General features: G+C 36.8%; 1 protein-coding gene across 1 annotated transcript in view; it reads right to left on the bottom strand.

Annotated features, from left to right (window-relative positions):
* Window positions 1–23,987, bottom strand: part of RP1 (RP1 axonemal microtubule associated) — a 629,473-nt gene that overhangs the window by 541,646 nt on the left and 63,840 nt on the right. Inside the window, 1 exon segment of the mRNA XM_036741155.1 lies at window positions 1,474–1,583. Coding sequence (XP_036597050.1) covers window positions 1,474–1,583 — 110 coding nt within the window.

Below are 23,987 nucleotides of genomic sequence, written 5' to 3'. Positions count from 1 at the left end.
CAAAAACCAACAAAATAATCAAGATTCAGATTGAGATTATTTGCGTATAATTTCTTTTTAGTCTTTTCAATGGGTTGATTCATTTTTCCACATAATCAGTGTTTTCAACCAATAAAATTAGTACATCTTTTTACAAAGTACATAAAGCCACACAATTTTTCCAGCAGATCTCAGAACTCCCAAAGATTAATTTCCAACTTATGAATTTGTTTTTTGGTTTTTTAAATCGATGACTTGGCTGGTATTAAAGCTGCTATTCTATAGTAAATAAGTGTGTTGTCATAGATACAAACCTGTTTGGTTTAGCAAACAAATTAAAAAGATTGTCATAGACAGTGTTTTATTTTTTCTGTTGGTGCTGCTAATTGTGAGCACGCTTTGAGATGAAAAAGCATGAGGTGATAGCTTCCTTTAAAAAGGTGCGGCATCCATTCAGATATTTTGTCCTGATTTTCAGAGCTGACTTGCTGTAGTGGAATTAAAATTTTCTTCATTTAATTTTCTTTCTTAAAACTTGTTTGCACGTTACTTAGGGTACCCTTACTTCAGCAAAGGAGAAAGGAGTAGGAGAGCCTCAGAATTTACGAGGAAAAAAAAAACCTATAACATACAAGGTACTGTATCAAACTATTTTACATGAATGATGCAAGTATTCTGAGGAAAAAATTGAACATTGTTAAAAAAAACAAGGTGTTATGTAATAAATTTATTTTTCATAAATCTGAAAAAAGTAAATGAACATGACTCATACTGTCCCCCAACTATTGAGCCATTTCATATTCATTCTTTCATGCCATTATCATTGTAATTGCTTTATGAAGTACTTAATCAAAATAGTAAAGGAAAGCAAAACATATTAATATCAAGATACCCACTGCATACTTCCCAGATAATAACCTGCTTTGGTCCATATTCCCCAGGAACTGAGAGCAAAAACCTACAAGTTCAGTTCTTAATGGCTCCTAGCTGGGAGCTGTGCAAAAGGAATTTACTACCCAAAAGTCTGACCATACAAACTGTGCTGATGAATGCAGGAACCACAAGGCGACCTGGCCTCTATATTGTCTCTGAAGTCAAAAGACATGAGTTCAAATCTTGTCCCTGATACTCCCTGTGTAACTGTGGGCAAGTCATTTAAATTTCCTGGTCCTCAGTTTCCTAATCTGTAAAATGAAGAGGGTAAAACTGAAGGGCTTCTGAGCTTCCTTCCACATCTATATCCATTTTAATCTTAATATATTTCAATTAATTGTCCTTAAATCACACTTGTTAAATAAATTGATCATTTTCCATTTAAAACCTTTTGACTTAGCCAGAAAGAAATGACAATTGTAAAGGGGAGAAATACACAGATGAACAAAAAAATTAAATCAGAAAGCTTAACAAAATTATTTAATGAAAACAGTCATTTCTACTTTGTTTTTAAAAGATAAGAAGTATTAGTATCCTGTGGCAATAAAAAAAAAACCATACCATTCCAGTGGCCATTCCAGAGACATTATCAAGGCCAAGAGAAAGATTTCTTGTCTGATGACTTTGGAAAATGCATATGTTTCCTCTGTTGACAATAACATCCAAGAGACCTTTAAAAAACATTTTAGATATTGATATTTTTTTCTTTATAAAGTGCTTTTAATTTTTTTAGGCTGAATTTAAGGCATACAAGAAGATAAAGAATATTCCCATATATTAAAGAGAATAGAAAAGAGGTTTCACATGTGAAAACCTAAATCTGTATTATGTAAAGCTCACTTTTTAAAAATAAAAAGATTATATAGAAACAGCATTTTCATTTTAAATACATTTTATTGATATCTTTCATTTTCACATAGACAAAATTTTCCCCATTCTCCCTGTTCCCAAAACCTTTCCATATACCAAATAAAATCTGTTTAAGCAAAAAAAAAATAGGTAAAAAAAAAACAGCAAATCCAATAAATACATTGAAAAAAGTCTGAAAATATATTTAGTGTTCCACACCCACATACACCATTCCCCGTTTTCCCCTCCTGCAAAGTAGTGGGCTGGGATGTCTTCTCACATCTCTTCTTTGGAGTCATTCTTTAGAATTTTGCAACATTCACTTTTTTATTTTTTGTAGTAGCAGATCTTTCCATCTACATTGTTGTAGTCATTGTGTGTATCAACACATTATTTTCAAAACTGTCCTGGCTACCTGTTTTCTTCTGAACTTCCTTCAGTTATCTTCCACATATTTAAAGAAAAGTCTCAATATCGATATTTTCTGCTCTTTTCCTTTTGGGGGAGGGAATTCTCACTAACTGCCTCATTTCCACCAAATCCCCCCTCTAAATTAAAGAAAAACACAATCCTTGTAACAAATAAATAGAGGCATGCAAAAAAAATCATATATTTGCTATATCTAAAAATAAACAGTTTGGGGGGCCAAGCCAAAATGGTGGCTGGAAAGCAGGGACTTGCTTAAGCCTTCCCCCAAATCCCTCCAAACACCTGTTAAAAAATGTCTCTGAAGAAATTCTGGAGCTGCAGAACCCATAAAATAGCAGAAGGAAGCAGGTCTCCAGCCCAGGACAGCCTGGATAGTGGCTGGGAAGAGTGTATCGCATGGTGCCAGAAGCGGAGCGCAGCCCAGCGTGGGCTGTGTCAGGACCAACCAGACTGGAAGTCAGGCAAAGCAGGCCTAAGGGACATGAATCATTGAGCTGTGGCAGTTACTAGACTTCTCAACCCACAAATGCCAAAGACCATAGAGCAGGTTAGTGGGAAAACTGCTGGATAGGGGTGAGAGTGGTTTTGGCCTCAGCCCTGGGGGTGGCAGAGGTGGAGGCAGCAGCAGCAGGAAGCTCCTGCAGCTGCTTCCAGAGCTCCAGCATCAGCTGCTTCCAGAGTCCCTGGCTCACACAGTGAGAGGAATCAAGTGGTAGATCAGAACAAGAATGCAAGGAGCACATTGCTGGCACAGAGGCAGGTTCTCTTGCTGTGCCCTGCTTGGATCTGCATTGTGGTCCTGGTTGGCAGTTCTTGGGGAAAGAGGAACACTGCTGTGGCAGGGCTTGCAGTGACAGTGGAGTAAAAGTAGCTCTGAAAACAGCAGCACAGCCTCTAAAGCTTAGGACAAAGTACTCTCTATTCTTCAAGCAGTCATACCCTGGCAAAAATCTCAAAGGTCAAGTAGTTGGCTAGGAACATGAACAGGCAGCGAAAAAAAGGACTCAGACTCAGACTCAGACTCAGACTATAGAATCATTTTTTGGTGACAAAGATGATCAAAACATACAGACAGAAGAAGTCAACAAAGTCAAAAAGCCTACATCAAAAGTCTCCAAGAAAAATATGAATTGGTCTCAGGCCATGCAAGAGCTCAAAAAGGATTTGGAAAAGCAAGTAAGAGAAGTAGAGGAAAAATTGGGAAGAGAAATGAGAGTTATGCAAGAAAACCATGAAAAACAAGTCAACAACTTGCTAAAGGAGACCCAAAAAAATACTGAAGAAAATAAGACCTTAAAAAATAGACTAACTCAAATGGCAAAAGAGCTCCAAAAAGCCAATGAGGAGAAGAATGCCTTGAAAGGCAGAATTAGCCAAATGGAAAAGGAGGTCCAAAAGACCAATGAAGAAAAAACTACCTTAAAAATTAGATTGGAGCAAGTGGAAGCTAGTGACTTTATGAGAAATCAAGATAATATAAAACAGAACCAAAGGAATGAAAAAATGGAAGACGACGTGAAATATGTCATTGGAAAAACCACTGACCTGGAAAATAGATCCAGGGGAGATGATTTAAAATTTGTTGGACTACCTGAAAGCCATGATCAGAAAAAGAGCCTAGACATCATCTTTCAAGAAAGTATCAAGGAAAACTGCCCTGATATTCTAGAACCAGAGGGTAAAACGGAAATTGAAAGAATCCACCCATCACCTCTTGAAAATGACCCCAAAAAGAAAACTCATGGGAATATTGTCACCAAATTCCAGAGTTCCCAGGTCAAGGAGAAAAATACTGCAAGAAAGAAACAATTTGAGTATTGTGGAAACACAATCAGGACAACACAAGATCTAGCAGCTGCGGGATTGAAGGGCTTGGAATATGACGTTCTGGGGGTCAAAGGAGCTAGGATTAAAACAAAGAATCACCTACCCAGCAAAACTGAGCATAATGCTCCAAGACAAAATAAGGATTTTCAATAAAATAGAGGACTTTCAAGATTTCCCAATGAAAAGACCAGAGCTGAATAGAAAATTTGACTTTCAAATATAAGAAACAAAAGGAGCATGAAAAGGTAAACAAAAAAGAGAAATCATAAGGGACTTACTAAAGTTGAACTGTTTTGTTTACATTCTTATATTGAAAGATGATGTGTGTAATTCATGAGACCTTTCTCAGTATGAGGGTAGTTGAAGAGAATATACATATGTACAGACAGAGGGCACAGGATGAGTTGAATATGAAGGGATATCTAAAAAAAATCAAATTAAGGGATGAGAGAGGAATATATTGAGAGGGAGAAAGGTAGAGATAGAACAGGGTGAATTATCTCACATAAAAGTGGCAAGAAAAAGCAGTTGTGTCGGAAGGGAAGAGGGAACAGTTGAGGGGAAATGAGTGAATCTTGCTTTCATCAGATTTGACTTGAGGAGGGAATAACATACACACTTAATTGGGTATCTTACTCCACAAGAAAGTAGGGGGAAGGGGATAAAAAAGGGGGGATGATAGAAGGGAGGGCAGATTGGGGGAGGAGGTAATCTAAAGCAAACATTTTTGAGAAGCACAAGGTCAAGGGAGAAAATTGAATAAAGGGGGACAGGATAGGATGGAGGAAAATATAGTCTTTCACAACATGAGTATTGTGGAAGTGTTTTACATAATGATACATGTGTGGTCTATGTTGAATTGCTTGCCTTCTTAGGGAGGGTGGGTGGGAAGGGAAGAGGGGTGAGAATTTGGAACTCAAAGTTTTAAAAACAGATGCTCAAAAAAAAGTTGTTTTGCATGCAACTGGGAAATCAGATATATAGGGAATGGGGCATAGAAATCTATCCTGCCCTACAAGAAAGTAAGGGGAAAGGGAATGGGGCGGGGGGAGCAAGGTGACAGAAGGGAGGGCTGACTGGAGAACAGAGCAGTCAGAATATATGCCATCTTGGAGTGGGGGGAGGGTAGAAATGAGGAGAAAATTTGTAACTAAAAATCTTGTGGAAATCAATGTTGAAAACTAAAATATTAAATAATAAAATATGAAAATAAAGAAGACTGAAAAAAATAAATAAAAATAAATAGTTCACTTTCATGAAAACTTTTTTCTTTCAAAAATATGTATTGCAAGTTTGTTTTTCACACTATCAGTTGCTGTTGAATTCTCAGATTAAACATTCATTAGCTGAAGTAACCATCAGGTCTGGATTACAAATTATCTAGACTATCCATAGAAAATTTTTAATTCAAAAGTTACATTCCACTGTGACTCAGTATGTTCCTGAGCCACTTCTCTGACAGTATCAAGGCATGCAAATGAATTTTACTAAGAATAAAACATAAACAAATAAAATAAACAACACATGCTATATTCCAAACACAAATTGAAATAACTTGGGGATTAACAACTGGTTTCAATTTTACACACCAATGCTCCCTTCCAACTAGATTTGGCCATTATTCAGAACTGACAAATTGGTGCAAGATTCATTTTTCTTAGCAACAAAGAGCAATGACTACCATTTCTTTTTTTTAATACAAGCAATTCAACGAAATGTAATTTTTTAGACCTACCAGCCCTCCAACTATAAAAGTCTTCCAAAATTCTACAAATGACTTCAGCAGTAAGGGTCTCCAGAAATCAATAATTTCTTTCCCTCAATTACCAAATAGTCTACTTCAGGTCCTTTTCAAATAGGTTGCCAGTACCTGCTTACATAAAGCAAACTGGAAAGCTGTTATAATTGTCTGAAAATTTAAGCCCCACCCAAACATTTATTTTTATTTAAAATTAAACATATAATTGCCTAAGACTTCTACTGCATACATGTATGCAAAGTCAAAGGTAAACACATGTGGGATTACTTGGCCAGAATATGCACAACCTTAAATATCAGGACAAACAATTTTAAATGGTAGTCCAAAACTGGTGAGAATTTCCGATTGTATATAAATCAATTTATATTAAATGAGCCCTTTTCTCCAAAGGTGAAAGACTTGACTAAACACTGCTTCTCACTGTAAGGGTGCTGCTTAATTAAACTTTAATTTATTTTTATCTTTCTAATAAAATGGTTCTTAATGGCTAAGAATTAAAGATCTTCATAAAATGAAACCACATAAAAAAAAGAAAAAAAAAGAAAAAAAACAAAAAAAACAAAAAAAAACAAAAATAAAATAAAAAAATAAAAAAAATGAAACCACATTGATGATACTCCTGGGGAGGGGGGGACAGAGTAGAATGAGCAAAAATCTAAGAAGCAGGTGTTTTGATTTCTCATTCTGATCCTGACATGAACTCTTTTGTTGGGCAAATCATTTAGTGTCACTTTCCCCATGCCCTCATCCGTGAAATCAGGGCAAGAATTCTCAGAAGACTATTGTTCTGAATGATTTGCTAATTGTGTGGACTAATGAATTAATGATGGAAGATATATTTGAAAAACAGAGAAGAGTTACTAAAAATGTGCTAAGAATAATTATCATATTTTATATTGTATTCTATTTTGATCTAATGAATTCACATAAATATAAAAAATGATGTCCTTAAATATCATGATCTGAATCAGTAAAAGTAAAAAATACAATTGTACCAGTTTTTGGATACAGACATTTTCCAGACATTTTCACTGGCTGAACCCCACTACTGCCCATGCCTGGAATGCTCTTCCTCCTCATCTCCACCTCTTTGCTTCCCCAGTTTCTTTCAAGTCCAAGCTAAAATCACACATTCTACAAGAAGCCTTTCCAGAACCTCCTTAATTATAGTGCCTTCTCTCTGTTGATTATTTCCCATCTATCCAGTATGTAGCTTGTATACATATACTTGTTCGCATTTTGTCTCTTCTATTAAACTATGAGATCTTTGAGAGTAGGAATTGCCTTCTGCCTTCTTTTGTGTTCCCAGTGCTTAACAAAGTGCCTGGCACATAATAAGAGCATAGTAAGTGTTTATTGACTAACTTACTTCATTTAAAAGTCAATAAATGATCCACATCATTCTGATTTAAGGCTGTCAAAAATATCAAACTCTGAGCCAAATTTCTTTCATTATAACTACTTGTAGATGTAAATAAAATGTGTTGGGAGAGTCATAACACACTAGGGAATATCCTTTCAGTCTGTTCTTTCTGAATTGTGATGTGAAGGAATATGATATATCTGAAATCAATATCTAATTATTTAGTCAATGTGAAGAGACTCTAATCATGTTACTTACTAAAAACTCCAGTCATGATACTTACTGCTAACTCTAATCATGTGCATTACTACAAACTCTATTCATGCTACTTACTAGAAATTCCAATCATGATACTTACTACAAACTCTACTCTCATGTGACTTTTTGCAAACTCTAATCATATTACTTATCATAAACTCCAATCATGATACTTCTTGAGTAGAGGAAATATTCTGCAGCCAATGTGTGTCCCCCCCCCCCCAACCATGTAGCTTTTCATTGCCTTTCATATCACTCTACAACATTGGTTCTTTGGAGGTTGTGGCATCACGAGATTTACAAACATATAGCACCATTGGGAGAAAACTCATGCTAAAGATATGGGGTTTTTTTCACCCAGGAGCAAGTCAGAATCCTTAAACACATTGCTCAATTGCTGAAATTCAGTCTAATCAACTCTCTTACTCCTATTCAACTGGAACTAACTCAATGTCTACCTGCACTGTCTAAAATCAGTGCTAAGTGGACTAGCCAATCAACTAAATGTCTTAACAATTGGCTTTTATTTAAAAAAAACTGTATTTTTCTTTATGGGCTGTTTGGCATTCTGGAGAGTCATGAACTATAAAATTCTGAGGGTCTTCTTCACCTATAAATCTAGGATCCTATGAATCTCATGCGCCAATGTACTATATAAGGAAGTTGAAGTGAAATGTCAGACAAAATCAGAAAAAAAGCAGCCAGAACAGACCAAGTACATGCCAAAGAAATATTTTAAATCTTTTAAAGTAATCATGGACCTCACCAAGGAGGTCCTGTAATGTCCTGGGCCTTGATGTAATTAGCTCAACATTGTTCACAAACAGGAACATCCCTCAGCATCTTTGCAGAATCCTTTTTTGCAGCCCATGTACAAGGCACCCATGACAGCAGAAAGGAACAAACACCTCTGAAGAGCATACATTTCTCTATTGGGTGCTTGACCTTAATAAGATAGTTGTTGACCAAAAAGGTTGGTTTTTCTGTAGTTGTATTTATCCTTTTTATTCTGTATGATCTTTCCAAAGGCACAAGAGACTCCTAGAGAGGCAGCCCAGCGGGAAAAGCATCGGCTCTAGATGCAGAAAACCTAGGTTTATATTCTACGTCACTGTCTGTGTTACATTGGACAAGTCACTTAACCTCCCTGTGGATCAGTTTCCTCATCTGTAAAATGAGGTATGAGGGAGGGGAAGGGAAAAGTGAAAGGGATAATGGGGAGCTATGAACAAGATGGTCTACGATGCCCCTTCTAACTCTCAATCTATGATCCTATGAACCTTGTTGGAGAAGAGCCCTTACTTAATACAAGAGGTATGCTAAGAAATGTTTAATAACTGGCGCTCTCTCTCTCTCTTTCAAATATATGATATATATTATTATCAATGATATATATCAGTATTTTAAATATGTTATGTAAAATGCAATTTTATATATTCTATTTAAATATATTTCTATTTATAAATATAAATATATGTAAATATCAATATTTATATATAGAAATATATTTAAACATATATCACATTTATATGTATTTTATCTAGAAAGATATAGATATGTACTGGCATAGTGGATAGAGTACTGGACTTGGAATCAGGAAGACTCATCTTCATGAGTTCAATTCCATTCTCAGACACTTAATAGCTATGTGACCCTGAGCAAATCACTTTGCCCCCATCAGCCTCAGTTCTTCATCTGTTAAATGGGCTGGAGAAGGAAATGATAAACCACTCTAGTCTCTTTGCCAAGAAAACCCCAAATAGGGTCGTGAAAAGTCAGACATAACTGAAGCAAATCAACAGCGACAACATATACATTCTTTATGCATGACACACTTTAAGTTTAATCTTTCTCCATCACACTCTTAAATCTAGAAATCAACAAAACAAATTAAGGCCTGATTTGTAGCATTTGCTGATTTCCAAGGTATAAATACTTACATTGAAAATCTAACAATTGATTCAAGATGGAACAGGTTATCTCCAGCACATCACTGCTTAAGACTATATTTTATTCTCTTTAATTAAACACTTTTGTTGCAATTTAAAAAAAAACCAGTATTTAATTTTCTCTAAACCTATCAATTATGTGAACGTGAAGATGAAATCTGCTCTAGTGAATCATTTGAAAAAGTTTACCTGGTTCCCCTCTAAATTTCATAGACTCTGAATTTACCTGTGGATCACACTCATAAAGGTTTTACATGGATTTCCTTAGCTGTGTAGGAAAGTGGGCCTATGGGCCAGTACTTAATTAGTGTTCTAAATCACCTTTTTGGGAGTAATGAGATCACCTGTGACTGATTCCCCTTCTTTTCCCCACCTAGAGATACCTTGTAAAAATGGCTGCTCCCTGCAATGCTTTCAAGATTGAATTGCCTCCAGAACAGATGTCTTTGGTGGGCATTTGTTCTATTCTAGTTGCCATTTCTCACTTTAACTTCTTAAGTGGTATTTCAAGTTTGCCTTGAAGCACACTGGCAATTTCGATTCAGAGGATCATAGATTAGTCAGTCAAAAGTGAGTCAACAAGAATCTACTACATTCCTACTCTGTGCCAGGTACTGTACTAAGCACAGGAGCTGCAACAAAAGCACAAAGCACATTCTTTGAACTCAAGGAGATCATGTTAAAATGGGGTGGGGTGGGGGAGACAACATAAGAACAACTATGTAGATACGAGAAGTATACCTGGTAAAAGGAGATAATCTAGGGGAAGGCACTGAAGGAGGGAGTGAGGCATGGAAGGGATGGGGCAGAGAAGAAAGTAAGGCTTCTAGCTGGGAACTGAATTTTGAAGGAAGCCAGGATGCAGAGACTAGGAGAAAAAGCATTCTGGGCATGGACTTGGGGAAAGGAGGAGATACCAGTAAAAAGTCATAGTGTTAGGGGACAGAATGTCATGTATGAGGAAAAGCAAGGTAGCCAGTGTTAGTGGGTCATATATTATGTGAAGGGGAATAGGTTGTTGTTGGTTGTGTTTGTCCTTTGTTTTTGAAGAGGACCATGATATCAGGGAAATTTGAGTGAGGGAGGTCTGTGCAAGATCACCAGCCTCACTTTCCCCTCCAGAGCCATCTGGGTCCGGTGGCCAGATATTCATCAGGATGACTGGAGATGTCTCAGGATGCATTGGGAGACCCTGGCCCTTTCAGGCTAAGGTCTTTTCAGGTTCTCACTCTGAGTGAGAAAAAGCCCATTCAATGAATTGGTCTCCAAGGGATGGCCCCTTTAATCAAAACTCGAAAAAAAAATCCAGTTGGGAGGGGAAGACCCTCAGGTTTCCTGGACAAAATAGAAACACTTACTATTTGGTATTTACAAAATTGTATGAAGAATGGAAAAGTCAAACAGTCTGAAATGTTGAACAGAGTATTTTATAGTTTACCCTAGAAGTAACAAGAGTCACTGAAATTTATTGAGTGGAAGGCATAGGGGAGGTGGCATAACATGGTGAGAACTGCACTTCTGGAAAATCCCTTTGCCAGCTGAAGAGAAGAAAGGATTATAGTGGAAAGAAGGAGCCCACTGGACCAGAAGACTACTGAAACAGTCTAGGCATGAAGTGGTGAGAGCTTGAACCAAGGTGGTAACTGGGAATGGAGAAAAAGGGGTGTAAACAAGAGAAGTCTTAAAGGTAGAAAGGATAAGACAACAACAGATTGGGTACATGGGATAAATATGAGAGAAGATTCAGGGATGACACTGAAGTTGTGGGCCTCAGTGACTGGGGAGAAGATGGTACCCTCAACAGTAATAGTGAAGTTTAGAAGACAAGAAAGTTTTGAGGGAAATATGCTGATTTCTAGGTTTGTACATGTGGAATTTGAAATATTTATGAAATATTCAGTTAAATATACAAATACATACAAAAGTATACAAATATTCAAAAATATACAAAAAGTGTCATGATGAGAGGCTGGAGCTCGGGAAAGAGACTAGGGCTAGATATATAGAAAGTGGGAATCATTTGAACAAAGATGATAATATATTGATGGAAGGTGAAGAGATCACCAAGCAAGACATTATAGAGGAAAAAGAAAACAAAGCCCAGGAGCCAGGAAAGACCAAAGGTGTATGTAGAAGGGTTTGCCCTGGCAAGGAGAAGGCCCACCCCTTCACATGAGTAGAGCATGGTAGAAGATGTCTGAGTGATATGAGATGGGGAAGAGGGGAGACATGGAGCTTTCAGTGAATAGCCTAAATCGTATTAGATGAGAAGCTAGAAAAACAACCACAAAAAAAGATCTCAAAAAGCACATACTTCAAGTCCTTCATTTGACAGATGATAAAACAGACCAGAGAGGATGTTCCTAGACCACGGTCACGTAGAGTGTGAGAATCTAGAATTGAACTAAGGTCCTCTGATACCAAATACATAGAGTACCTCTTTCCACTACATCATGCTGTTGCAAAAATAATGGTTCTCTGTCACTGGGTAAAGAAAAAAAGCTTATTAGAGAAACATGGACATATTTGTTCCACCATCCATCTACATGTTGTCTTTCTCTCAGTATTATCATCATTCTCTGGTACTAAAAGAACTGACAGATATGATTGCTGAGCCCCTGTCAAGTGATGCTTGGATGATCAAAGAGAAATGGAGAGTTACACAAAACTAAAGGAGAACAAATAATCCCAATTTTCCAAAAAAAAAAAAAAGGAAGAGTAAAAATATATGAAAATTATAGCCTAGTGAGCTTGAATTCAAATCCTGGAAAAATTCCCAAATGGACCATAAAGAGATGATTGGTGAACATCCTAAAAGGTAAGCAGTGATTATGAAGATCATGGCTTATGCTTATTGACTGACTGACTGACCTTTTCAAAAATAAGTCCTGCCAGACTAACCTCATTTCTTCTTCTAACAAGATCTCTAGATTAGACAAATAGGGAAATGCTGTGGATAGAGTTTATCTAAATTTTAGCAAAACTTTTGATAACATTCCTCAAACTATTCTCATGGAAAAGACAGCTAGATATGAAAAAGGGAAAATATAATTAAATGAAATCAAGACTGATTGCATGACCAGATTCTAAGAGTTAATGGTTCAGTGACAATGAGGTGGGAGGTCTTCAGTGTATTTTAAGAATCTGTGTCTGACCCTGTGTTGTTTAACATTTTTTAATCAGTGGCGTGGATAAAGGCCTAGGTGGCATGTTCACCAAATTTGCAGATGATGCAGAGTTTAGAGGGACAGCTAACATACTGGACAATAAAATAAAGTCAGGATCCAAAAAGACCTTTATAAGGTAGGGCAATGGGCTAAATCTAATAAGACAAAATTTATAGGGCTAAGTGTAAAGCCTGAGACTCAGTAGTAAAACAAATTAACAAAACCTTTACAAGTACCAGGTGGATGAAGTATGGTTAGATAGTTGTTCTGAAAAAGATCTAGAAGTTTCAGTGGAAGGCAAGCTCAGTATGCATTAACTAATGGAATCTTCTACTGCACTAAGAGAAGTCAAATTTCCAGGCATATGCAGGTGATAGTTCTCCACTGATTTTCCCTAACAGATATTTGGTTTTGTTCTGGTAGCCATGGTTTAAGAAAAAATGGTGAAGAACCTGAATTCCACATCATATACAGATTGGTTGAAGAAAGTTAACAGGTATAACCCGGAGAAGAGAAGAAATTTGACTTGTTTTGTTTTGTCCTAGAGGGCAGAACCATTTCAAAGAGGCCAACTGAGGTTTAAAACCTAGAAGAAGCTTCCCAACAAACAGAGCTATCCAAAAGTTAAATTGGCAGCCCTGAGAGTGGCTTTCCCCCTTGTTGGAAGCACTGAAGCAGAGAATGATTGACCGCTTGTCAAATGTATTATGGTGCTGATTCTTTTCACGGTAGAATTATACTAGGACATTTCCGGGGTCCCTTCCATGTTGCTGAGTTAAATCATGCAGTTTTCTGCAGCCTTTTTTTCACTTGCTCTATTTTTTACTGTTCTACAATATAATATGGTTCTTAATTTTCTATCCCCCGCTTCCTTTTACAAATGAATTTATAAAGACTTCTAGCCAAGATGACTTCATGAACAGGAAGTAGACCACTAAGCTGCCATATTCCTATTCTAGCAAAAAACTGAAGTTCTTATTAGACAGAATCATGACCAATAAATCCTAGGAACCACAGAATTTCACAAAAAAAAAAAAAACTATCCAGAAGCCCATAAGCAACAAGAAAAGGATACCAACAAATCCATCTTTAGCATGGAGTAGCTTCCCAGTGCAACCAGAAATAGGTCAGGGACACACATAATCCTATAAGACTCTACATCTAGAGGAAGAAGTAGAAGAGGGCTCCATTAAGAAGGTCCCAGGGTGAAGACCTTGGAAGACTTGGGAAGTGGAACTGGACAGTAAACAACATGCTTCCACAGGGCTGAGACAAGGATAGCCTAGGCCAGGGATAGGGAACCACCTGTGACCTCAAGACCACATGTGGCCCTCTAGGTCCTCAAGTGGGGCCCTTTAACTGAATCCAAACATGACAGAACAAATCCCCTTAATAAAAGGGTTTGTTCTATTAAACTTGAACTCAGTCAAAAGGTCATGTCCAAGGACCTAGAAGGCCACACGTGTCTTCAAGGCCACAGGTTCGCCACCCCTGGCCTAGGCCCAGGGACTCTGAAAAGTCTAATTCTGGCCTGCATTGCCAACAAGGAACCTAAATATTCAACATGTTGAAATGTAATGATCTAGGAGGGCCAAACCTCAAAAGTTAGAAGGGGATCCAGAAGATCCAGAGCAAGGGTAAACAGGATCTACCACTCCAACCAAAAACCGACCCCAAAGGTGGTGGAGCATAGTTCTGGCAGAAAGCCACAAATATGAACTAAAGCTGGAGATATAAATAAATCAAACACCAAGTAATATAAAAAATTATTAAAAATCTAGAGAAACCAAAAAAGGAATGAGTAACTCTGTAATACCTACAATCCAAGACTCAAAGGGGAAAAAATTTAATTTTTCCATAAAAACTACATGAGTATTTAGAAGAAATGAAGAAAAAAATTAAAGTTTCAAAGAAAGAGTTGAAAGGAGAATAAAAAGCTTGGAGGAAAAAATGACGTATTCCTGAAGCACTGAGACTCTCTGAAAACTAGAAAGACTAAACTGCAATCAGTGACTATGAAATAGCAAGAAATATTAGAACAAAATCAAAAGAGTGAAAAAATAGAAGATTTAAGAAATCCAGTATCAAAAAAAACTGACTGGGTCAAGGAGAGATAGCTTGAGAATCACTGGACTCCCTAAAAACCATAATATTTTAAATGACAACTGCCCAGATCCATAAGAACTAGAGGGCAAAGTAAAGATGAAAAGAATTTCTTGATAACATCCTGAAAGCAACCACAAAAGAAAAGTCCCAGAGATATCATAACCCAAACAATAAGTTCTGTGTCAAAGAAAAAAAAAGGTAGTATAAACATCCTGAAAGAAGGAGTTCAGATATGAAGGATCACAAGATCACACTAGACATGGCAGATTCTACTATAAATGAGAGATCTTGTAATAAAATATTCCCAAAGGCAAAAGATCTAGGCTTATAACCAAGAAAAACTTATCCTGTCAAACTGAATATAATCCTATAGAGGAAAAAAATGGACTTTTTAATGGAATAGAGAACTTGCAAACATTCATGATGAAAATTCCAGACCTGAGTAGCAACCTGGAAATGGATGAGTCCGGAGAAACCAAGAAAAGCAAATTCATCTAGTCAACAGAAAGAGGTGTAGGATGATATAGTGCTAGAATTCTAATAGAGAGAGAAGAAACAAATATCCCTGTAGTACTTTAATGTCTTCAAAGGGTATTGATGGAATTTTAGAAGAAAAACAGAGGTCTTGAGGGTGGATTTGTTTTGTTCTGAGATTTTTGAAGAAGAGAAAGAGAAGGGAATAAAGAAAAGAATAAAGGAAGAATAAGGCAGGTAGAACTTGACATTAATCATAACTTGTACCGAATGTGAGAAGAAAAGTATGCAGACATGGAGGAAGGAGTGAGAGGTGGACAACAAATGAACTTCATTCCTATCTGAAATGGACAAAGGAGAATTGAACACACAGTTTGGCATAGATATACATCAGATTCAACAGGGAAATAAGCAAGAATGATGGGGTGGGTGGCAATGAGATTAAGAGAGAGGTTAATATCCACAAAAAAATAATCATAAGCAAAACAAATTCCCTAATGCTGAAGAGGGGATGTTTTGCTGCTACTGCTGTTTTTAAAGAACAAGAATCTAAGGAGGACAGATGCTTTATGCTGACTTTTTGACAATTGTGGAATGGCTGAACAAATTGGGGAATATAAATGTGTTGTCATTCAATTGTTTTCAGCTGCATCCAACTCTTGATGATTCTATTTGGGATCTTCTTGGCAAAGATAATGGAATGATTTGCCATTTCCTTCTCTAGCTCATTTTATGGATGATGAAACTGAGGCAAACAGGGTTAAGTGACTTGTTCAGGGTCACATAGCCGATCAGCATCTGAAGCCAGATTTTTAATTCAGAAAGAGGCTGATTCCAGGCCCATCACTCTATCCACTGTGCCATGAAGCTGCCAATATCAATGATGTGAAATATTACTGCACCATAAGAAATGGGAAAAGAGAAGGTTTGAGAGGACCATAGGTAACATGAACTAACAAAGAGCAAGTTGAACAGAACCAGAAAAATTTATGCAAGAACAACATAAAGAAAAACAACTTTGAAAGATTTAAGAACTCTGAACAAAGAAATGACTATGTCCCCCTAGAGGATCTATGATGAAGCAAATTATTCAGCTTCTAAAAGAGTTCATCGATACATTGTCCATAGAGATACATACAATTTTGTAAATAACTACTGCGTGGATTCATTTTGCTGAAAATACACATTTTTTTAATTTCTCTCTCATTTTTAACAAGGAAAAGTGGATCAGCAATAATGAGAGAGGGAGAGAGGGGAAGAAGGAGGGAAACAGAGAGAGAGAAAGAGAGACAGACAGAAAGACAGACAAAAAGAGAGAGAAAGAGACAGAGACAGAAAGAGAGAGACAGAGAGACAAGAGAGAGAGAGAGAGAGAGAGAGAGAGAGAGAAACTTTTTTCATGCCCGGAAGAGACATGGGGCATACCTGTAATCCCTGCTACTAAGGAAGGCTGAGAGCGGTGGATTACTTAAATTCTGGAGTTCTGAGCTGCAATGAAACTAAAGATGGTTGGATATCAATACTAAGTCCAAAATTAATATGGTGGACCTCCTAATTGTTCTCCCAGTAGCAGGCTATCACGGTGCCTATCAGGAGTGATAAATTGGCCCAAGTCAGAAAACTGGAACAGATTAAAGCTTCCATACCAATCAGCACTAGGATCTAGATCTGTCCAGTGAGTGACTGCTTCAATTCCAATTCAGGCAAGACAGGGAAACACAGCCTCTCCCCCCAAAAAATGCCAAGAAAAGACTAGAAGAAGTTCTGAAGGGAACAGAAAGCAAAACAGTTTTGAGAAGCACACAAATAATTTCTTACAAATTGCTTTTTAGAAAGTGTAATGTTAATGGAATAGGAAGATCTTCCATGTCCATTAATAGGCCTATGTGACCACATGTGTTCAATCACAGCTGTGATACATCCTGAGTCCCATGGAGCCCATTGGGAGAGGAACTTGCCTAAGGAGGAGCTTGCTTACTGGGAGGTTTGCTTGTAGGAAGGCTTTCACACCTTTGGTACTAAGCTAATTAGGCATTGAGTCACAAGGGCTGTGATGCCTTCTGGCTCTGAGAAGTGTGTGTACATACATATGTTCTGACATTGGTATTTTGCTTTGGGGGTTCACTTATGAAAAGCCATTTGTTCAGAGCCCCCTGACTACTCAGATGTTTGATAAGTGGAACACAGTCCAGCTCAGGTCACCCCAGCAAGCCAGCAGTAGGCCTTGAAGGAAACTTAATCAGCAGTGGTGCCTTCTGGAGCTCTCAGACCACAGATGGCAAAAGGCTTATGCAACAAGTCAGAAGGAGATTACAAGGGACCCTTTTCTGATACAGGGTACAGGACTCTGTGGCATTGTCAATATTCAACTTCCAGTTGAAGCCATGGGGTGAAGAGGAGCACTAACTCACTAGAGAATACAGAAGCAGAGAAGCATGAATTCTGGTCACAGTTCTAGGGTGGAAAAGAGTACATGTGGTGACTTAAATACCACAGCACAGGCCAGGAGAGGAGTGACCAAACCTCTCCTTCAATCACACCACCTTGGAAGTACTAAAAACTTGCAGACCCCTACAATTAGCTTTGAGAACAACAGAATGAAAAACCTGAAGCTTAAGACAGTATCCCCTTCTATCCTGGGTGTAAAGCCCAACTTTAACATAAAGTTAAAAGTCAAGAAATAGGCTGGGAAAATAAGCAAACAGCAACAAAAAAAAAGAACCTGACCATAGAAAGTTACTACGATGACAGGGAAGATCAAAACACGAATTCAGAAGAAGACAACAAAGTCAAAACAGCTATATTCAAAGCCTCAAAGAAAAATGTGAATTAGCCTCCATGGTCCCCCAAAAGAATTCTTGGATGAGCTCCAAAAGGATTTTTAACATTAAATAAGAGAGAGAAAGGAAAAATTGGGAAAATAAGTGAGAGTGAGGCAAAAAAATCACAAAAAAGGTCAACAGCTTAGTAAAGGAGACACAAAAAATACTGAAGAAAATAACACCTTAATAACAGAATAGGTCAAATGGTAAAAGAGGCACAAAAATCCACTGAAGAGAATTCCTTAAAAAGCAGAATTGGCCAAATGAAAAAGGATGTACAAAAGCCCATTTAAGAAAATAGTTCCTTAAAAATTAGAATTGAGCAAGTGGAAAATAATGACTTTATGAGAAATCAAGAAAGAATAAAACAAAATTAAAAGAATAAAAAATAGAAGAAAATGTGAAATATTTCATTGAAGAAACAATTGACCTGGAAAATAGATCGAGGTGAAATAATTTAAGAATTATTGTGCTATTTGAAAGCCATGATAAAAAAAAAACTTAGACACAATATTACAAGAAATTATCAAGAAAACTTCCCTGATATCCTAAAACTGTAGGTTAAAATAGAAATTGAAAGAATCTGCCAATAATCACCTCCTGAAAGAGATCACAAAATGAAAAATCTCAGGAATGTTATTGTCAAGTTCCAGGGCTCCCAGCTCAAGGAGAAAATATTGCCAGCATCCAGAAAAAAAAAATTCAAATGGAGCCAGAGTCAATATAACAGAAGAGTTAGTAGCTTCTACATTAAAGGATTGGAGGACTTAAAATATGATATTCCAAAAGGCAAAGGAGCTAGAATTACAACCAAGAATCATCTACCCAGCAAAACTGAATATAATCCTTCAGGGGTTAAAATGAAATAGAGGACTTTTAAGCATTTCTGTTGAAAAGACCAGAGCTGGATAGAAAATTTGACTTTTAAATATGACTCAGGGGAAGCATAAAAAGGTATACAGGAAAGATATATCATAAAAGATTCAATAAAGTTAAGCTATTTGTATTCCTAAATGAGAAGATCATACTTGTAACTCTTAAGAACTTTATCATTATTATGATGGTTAAAAGGAGTATACATAGCCAAAGGGCACAGGTGTGAGTTAACTATGATGGAATGGCATCTAAAGAAATGTTACCCAGGGGTAAGAAAGAAGGATGCACTGGGAGAAGAGGGAAGGGAGGTGTAGAAAAGTGTAAACTGTCTCACATTAAAGAGGTACAAAAGAGCTTTTGCAGTGGAGGGGAAGATGGGGGAGGGGTGGCAGACAATGCTTGGACCTTATTCTCCTTGGAATTGGTTGTAAGAGGGAATTGTATATTACTCAGTTGCTTATGGAAATCTATCTTACCCTGCAGAGAAGTAAGAGGGGAAAAGGAAAAGAAAAGGGGGGAGGCTGACAGAAGGGACAGAGGATTGGGGGAGGTGGTGGTCAGGAGCAAAACACTTTTGAGGAGAAACAGAGTAAAAGGAAAAAGAGAGAAGAATATACAGGAGAAAAATAGGATGGAGGGAAATGCACTATTAGTAATTCTCTTTGTGAAACAATTTTTACAGTAAGTTTCTCTGATAAAGGCCTCATTTCTCAAATATATAGTGAACTGAGTCAAATTTATAAGAATACAAGTCATTTCCCAATTGATAAATGGTCAAAGAATATGAACAGGAAGATTTTAGATGAAGAAATCAAAGTTACCTATAGTCATTTGAAAAAATACTCTAAATCACTATTAATTAGAGAAATATAAATTAAAACAACTCTGAGGTACCACCTAATACCTACAAGATTGGCTAATATGATAGAAAAGGGAACTGACAAATGTTAAAGGGGATGTGGGAAAATTGGAACATGAATACTGTCGGTAGAGTTGTGAACTGATCCAACCATTCTGTAGAGCAATTTGAAACTAGACCCAAAGGGTTATAAAACTATGCATATCCTTTGACCCAGCAACACCACTACTAGGTCTGTATAACAATTAAAAAAAAAAAGGAAAAGGACCTATACGCACAAAAATATTTATGGCAGCTCTTTTTGTGGTGACAAAGAATTGGAAATTGAGGGGATGCCCATCCTTTGGGGAATAGCTGAACAAGTTGTGGTATATGATTGTGATAGAATACCATTATGCTTTAAGAAATGACAAACAAGATGCTTTTAGGAAAACCTGAAAAGACTTACATGAATTGAAACAAAGTAAAATGACAAGAACCAAGAGAACATTGTACACAGTAACAACAATATTGTACAATCTCAGCAATACAATGATACAAGACAATTTTGAAGGATTTACAATTAAAAACTGCTATCTACCTTCAGAGAAAGAATTGATAGAGTCTGAATGTATATCAAAGCATATTTTTGGTAACTTTCTCTATTTTTCTTGGGGGGTTTTGTCCGTTTTTTTTCCCACAACATGACTAATATGAAAATATGGTTTGCATGACTTAACATGTATAAATTATATCAAATTGCATGCTTTCTCAAGGAGAGGGAAGGAGGGAGAAAATTTGGAACTCAAAATAGAATGTTAAAAATTGTTTTTACATGTAATTGGAAAAAATATTTTTTTTAGAAAAAAGCAAAGCAATATGAAATAAAGATTCATAGCATCTTTATTTTGTATTCCGTTGTATGTGTGGGAAAGCTTTTTCATTGATATTTTAGTTCAGATTTTTTAAAAAATCTTTTAAAATGTTAGTCTGTAAACTGGTGTTGTCCTTGGCTGCCACCTCTCTCCAATTAGCAAAGAGATCAAGCGTATCTGTGGCTTTTGGTTCTCCATCTTGTGGTGGCTATTTTGCATGGATTAAGCTTTTACAGGAAATAGTGATGATCAAGGTCAATATTTTGCCTTTTTTCTATTTCTCATTGCTTATTTGAATAGTTCGGGTTTAAGTTCTAGCAGCTGTTCACAATGTATTCTCATCTGTACCAGTTCTTCTGATGTAATATTGATTCTGACCTCTTGTCTAATTAGTTTATGGTCTTACTGCACACAAATACTTGTACAAAAATATTTATAGCAGCTCTTTTCTAGGGGCAAAGAATTAGAAATTGAGGGATTGCCCATTAATTGGGGAACAGCTGAACAAGTTGTGATATGTGATTGTGGTGGAATACTATTGAACAATAAGAAATGATAAGCAGGATACTCTCAGAGAAACCTGGAAAGACTTGCACGAGATGATGCAAAATGAAGTGTATTATGAACAAAGTAACAGCAACATTGTAAGATGATCAGCTGTGAATGGCTTAGCTATTCTTAGCAATAAGACAATCTAAGACAATGCTGAAGGACTTATGATGAAAAGTGCTATCCATCTCCAGAAAAAGAACTGATGGCGTCTGAATACAGATTGAGGCATATTTTTTAACTTTATTTTTCTTGAGTTTTCTTTTGTCTCTGTTTTCTTTCACAACATGAATATTATGGATGTGTTTTGCATGACTACACATGTATAACCTTTATTGAATTGCTTGTCTTCTCAAGGGGAAGGAGGAGGGGAGGAAGGGAGAGAATTTGAAACTCAAAATTTTAAAAATAAATATTAAATGTTTTTACATGTAACTGGGGAAAAATAAAATGTTAAATTAAAAAAATACTTGGTTCTGGTATACCAATATCAGTAAACAATTGTTTCTTGTCTGCCAGAGTCCAGCTTTCTGACTCTATTCTGGAAGAAAAATATTTATAGTGTATAGGTATGAAAACCAGTAAGCATGGCTGCATGAATAAAGGGAAAGGAAGAGAACAGGAAAAGGAATAAGCATTTATACAGTGCTTCCTATGTGCCAGGCACTTTGCTAATTATTTTCAAATATTATCTCATAAAAAAAGTTATCTCATTTGACCCTCACAATAACCCTGTGGTTAGGCACTATTATCATCCTAATTTTATATTTATGAAACTAAGGCAAAAAAATTAAATGACTTGCCTAGGGGAACACAGATAGGAAAGATCTGGGGCTGGATTTTAGCTTGGATTTTCCTGACTTCAGGCCCAATGTATCTACATTTATTAAATGTTTATTATGTACAAAGAATTATTATGTACTTATTTTGTACCAAGAGTTAAGTGTTAGAGATACAAATCTGATGTTATTTAGTTGTTTCTGTCATGTCTGAATCTTTGTTACCCCATTCGGGGTTTTTCTTGGCAAAGACACTAGAATAGTCTGCCATTTCCCTCTCCAGCTCATTTTACAGAGGAGGAAGCTAAGGCAAACAGGGTTAAGTGACTGGCCCAGGGTCACACAGCTAGTTGTGTCCAAATTTGAACTCAGGGAGTCGAGTCTTCCTGACTCCAGGCTAAGCACTCTATATACCGTGCCACCTTGCTGCCCCAAGGGATACAAATACAGAAAGCAAAGACAGTCCCTGCCCTTTCTGGTCATCTCTATGGAAAACCTTCTCTACTTGGGGCATCATCTCTAATTATTCTCTGCTAGAATCTTGGACTCCGCTCCCAGAACCACCCTGAGCTCTAATTGGTGGCCTTTCCAGGTGCCCATATCCAGGCCTCCACCTCACTCCACTCCATCTCCATGCCAGTGCTCACCCCATACCCTTTTTCATCCCCTTTTTTATATACTATTTTGCCCCATTAGCATCTAAGCCCCCACAGGGCAGGCACTGTCATTTATTTATATTTGTATCCTCAACACTTAGCATAATGCCTAGCAAATAATAAGTGTTTAATAAATGCTCTAGCTAGCTATAGTTTAGATTCTATTAGGGAAGAACACCCATAAAGGGGGATAAGGGACATACAGGGAAATAGACACACTCTTTCCAACAATGGTAGAGTTAATCTGATCCTTCTTCCTGGTTCTAGAGCTTGGAGGAGGGGAGGTTATCAAGGTAGAATAGAAAAGGTTCTGAAATATTTATAGCATCTCTCTTTGTGATGGCAAAGAACTGGAAATTACAGGGATGCCCATCAATTGGGGAATGGCTGAACAAGTTGTGGCATACAATTGTGATGGAATACTACTGTGCTATAAGAATTGAGCTCCTTGATCTTAGAAAAACATGGATAAATTTGCATGAAATAACAAAGAGCAAAATAAGCAGAACCAAGAAAACACTGTATACAGTAATAGCAATATTGTTTTAACAGTAACTTTGAGCTAATAAGTCATTTTGACTATTACAAATATTCAAGTTAACTACAAACGACAGATGAAGAAAGATGCTATCTGCATCCAGAGAAAGAACTGATAAATAGAAGTACCTATAGAATGATGTCACATATGTATTATGTATTTGTGTCTAATGGTAGCCATCTCTAGGGTAAGGGGAGGGAAGAGAAAAAAAGGAAAAAAAAGAAACTTAGATGAAAACTTTATTATATATTTAAAAGGAATAGCAAGATGTACATAGTAGACTTGCAGTTTCATGTGCAATCATCTTTTTTTTAAATTATACTCTGCTATGGAAGTACATATTTTATTCCATAAATTAAAAATAAAATAAAGAAACATTTTTTAAAAAAAAAGAAAAGGCACAGGTAGAACGCTGGAGCAAAAGTGTCTCCAAGGCAGTAAATTGAGTCTTTGGAGGAGTTTGTAGGAGAGTTGGGAATAAAGTGAGGCAGGGTTGGGACTTTTCCTGAAATGGTAGTTGGTCCAGAATAGGCAGTCACCAATCAAAAGAGCTAGCCCCAGGGCACAAGTGTCTCCAGGGTAGAAAAGCCTTTAATCTCTTTCATTTCTCAAGCTTAAGCCTTGTTTTCTACAATTCTTTCCCTAGTGATGGTGATAAAATTAAATATAATCCAAACATCCCCTTATCTGTATTATTTTAACCAGTGACAAAGTCCACTAGCAAAGTAACTTAGAAACCAGGAGCTAATCAAAAATTCTCAACTGCATAAAGAAAACAAAGCAATTAGAGATGATGCAGCAATAGAAATTGATGTTGTCCATGCTGTGCAGAGAGAAGGAAATGTCAGATCCCAACTACTCAGGAACCCCATGAAGATTAAAAACCACCCAAGACCAAACAGCTATTAACTGCTTGAGAGAATGGGACCTGATGGAAATCCTGGAATTATAGCAGGAAACA

This window comes from Trichosurus vulpecula, chromosome 1 (assembly GCF_011100635.1).
Source record: "Trichosurus vulpecula isolate mTriVul1 chromosome 1, mTriVul1.pri, whole genome shotgun sequence".
Taxonomy (NCBI): domain Eukaryota; kingdom Metazoa; phylum Chordata; class Mammalia; order Diprotodontia; family Phalangeridae; genus Trichosurus; species Trichosurus vulpecula.
Note: the sequence above shows the minus strand (reverse complement) of the source record. Positions and strands in the feature narration are given on the sequence as shown.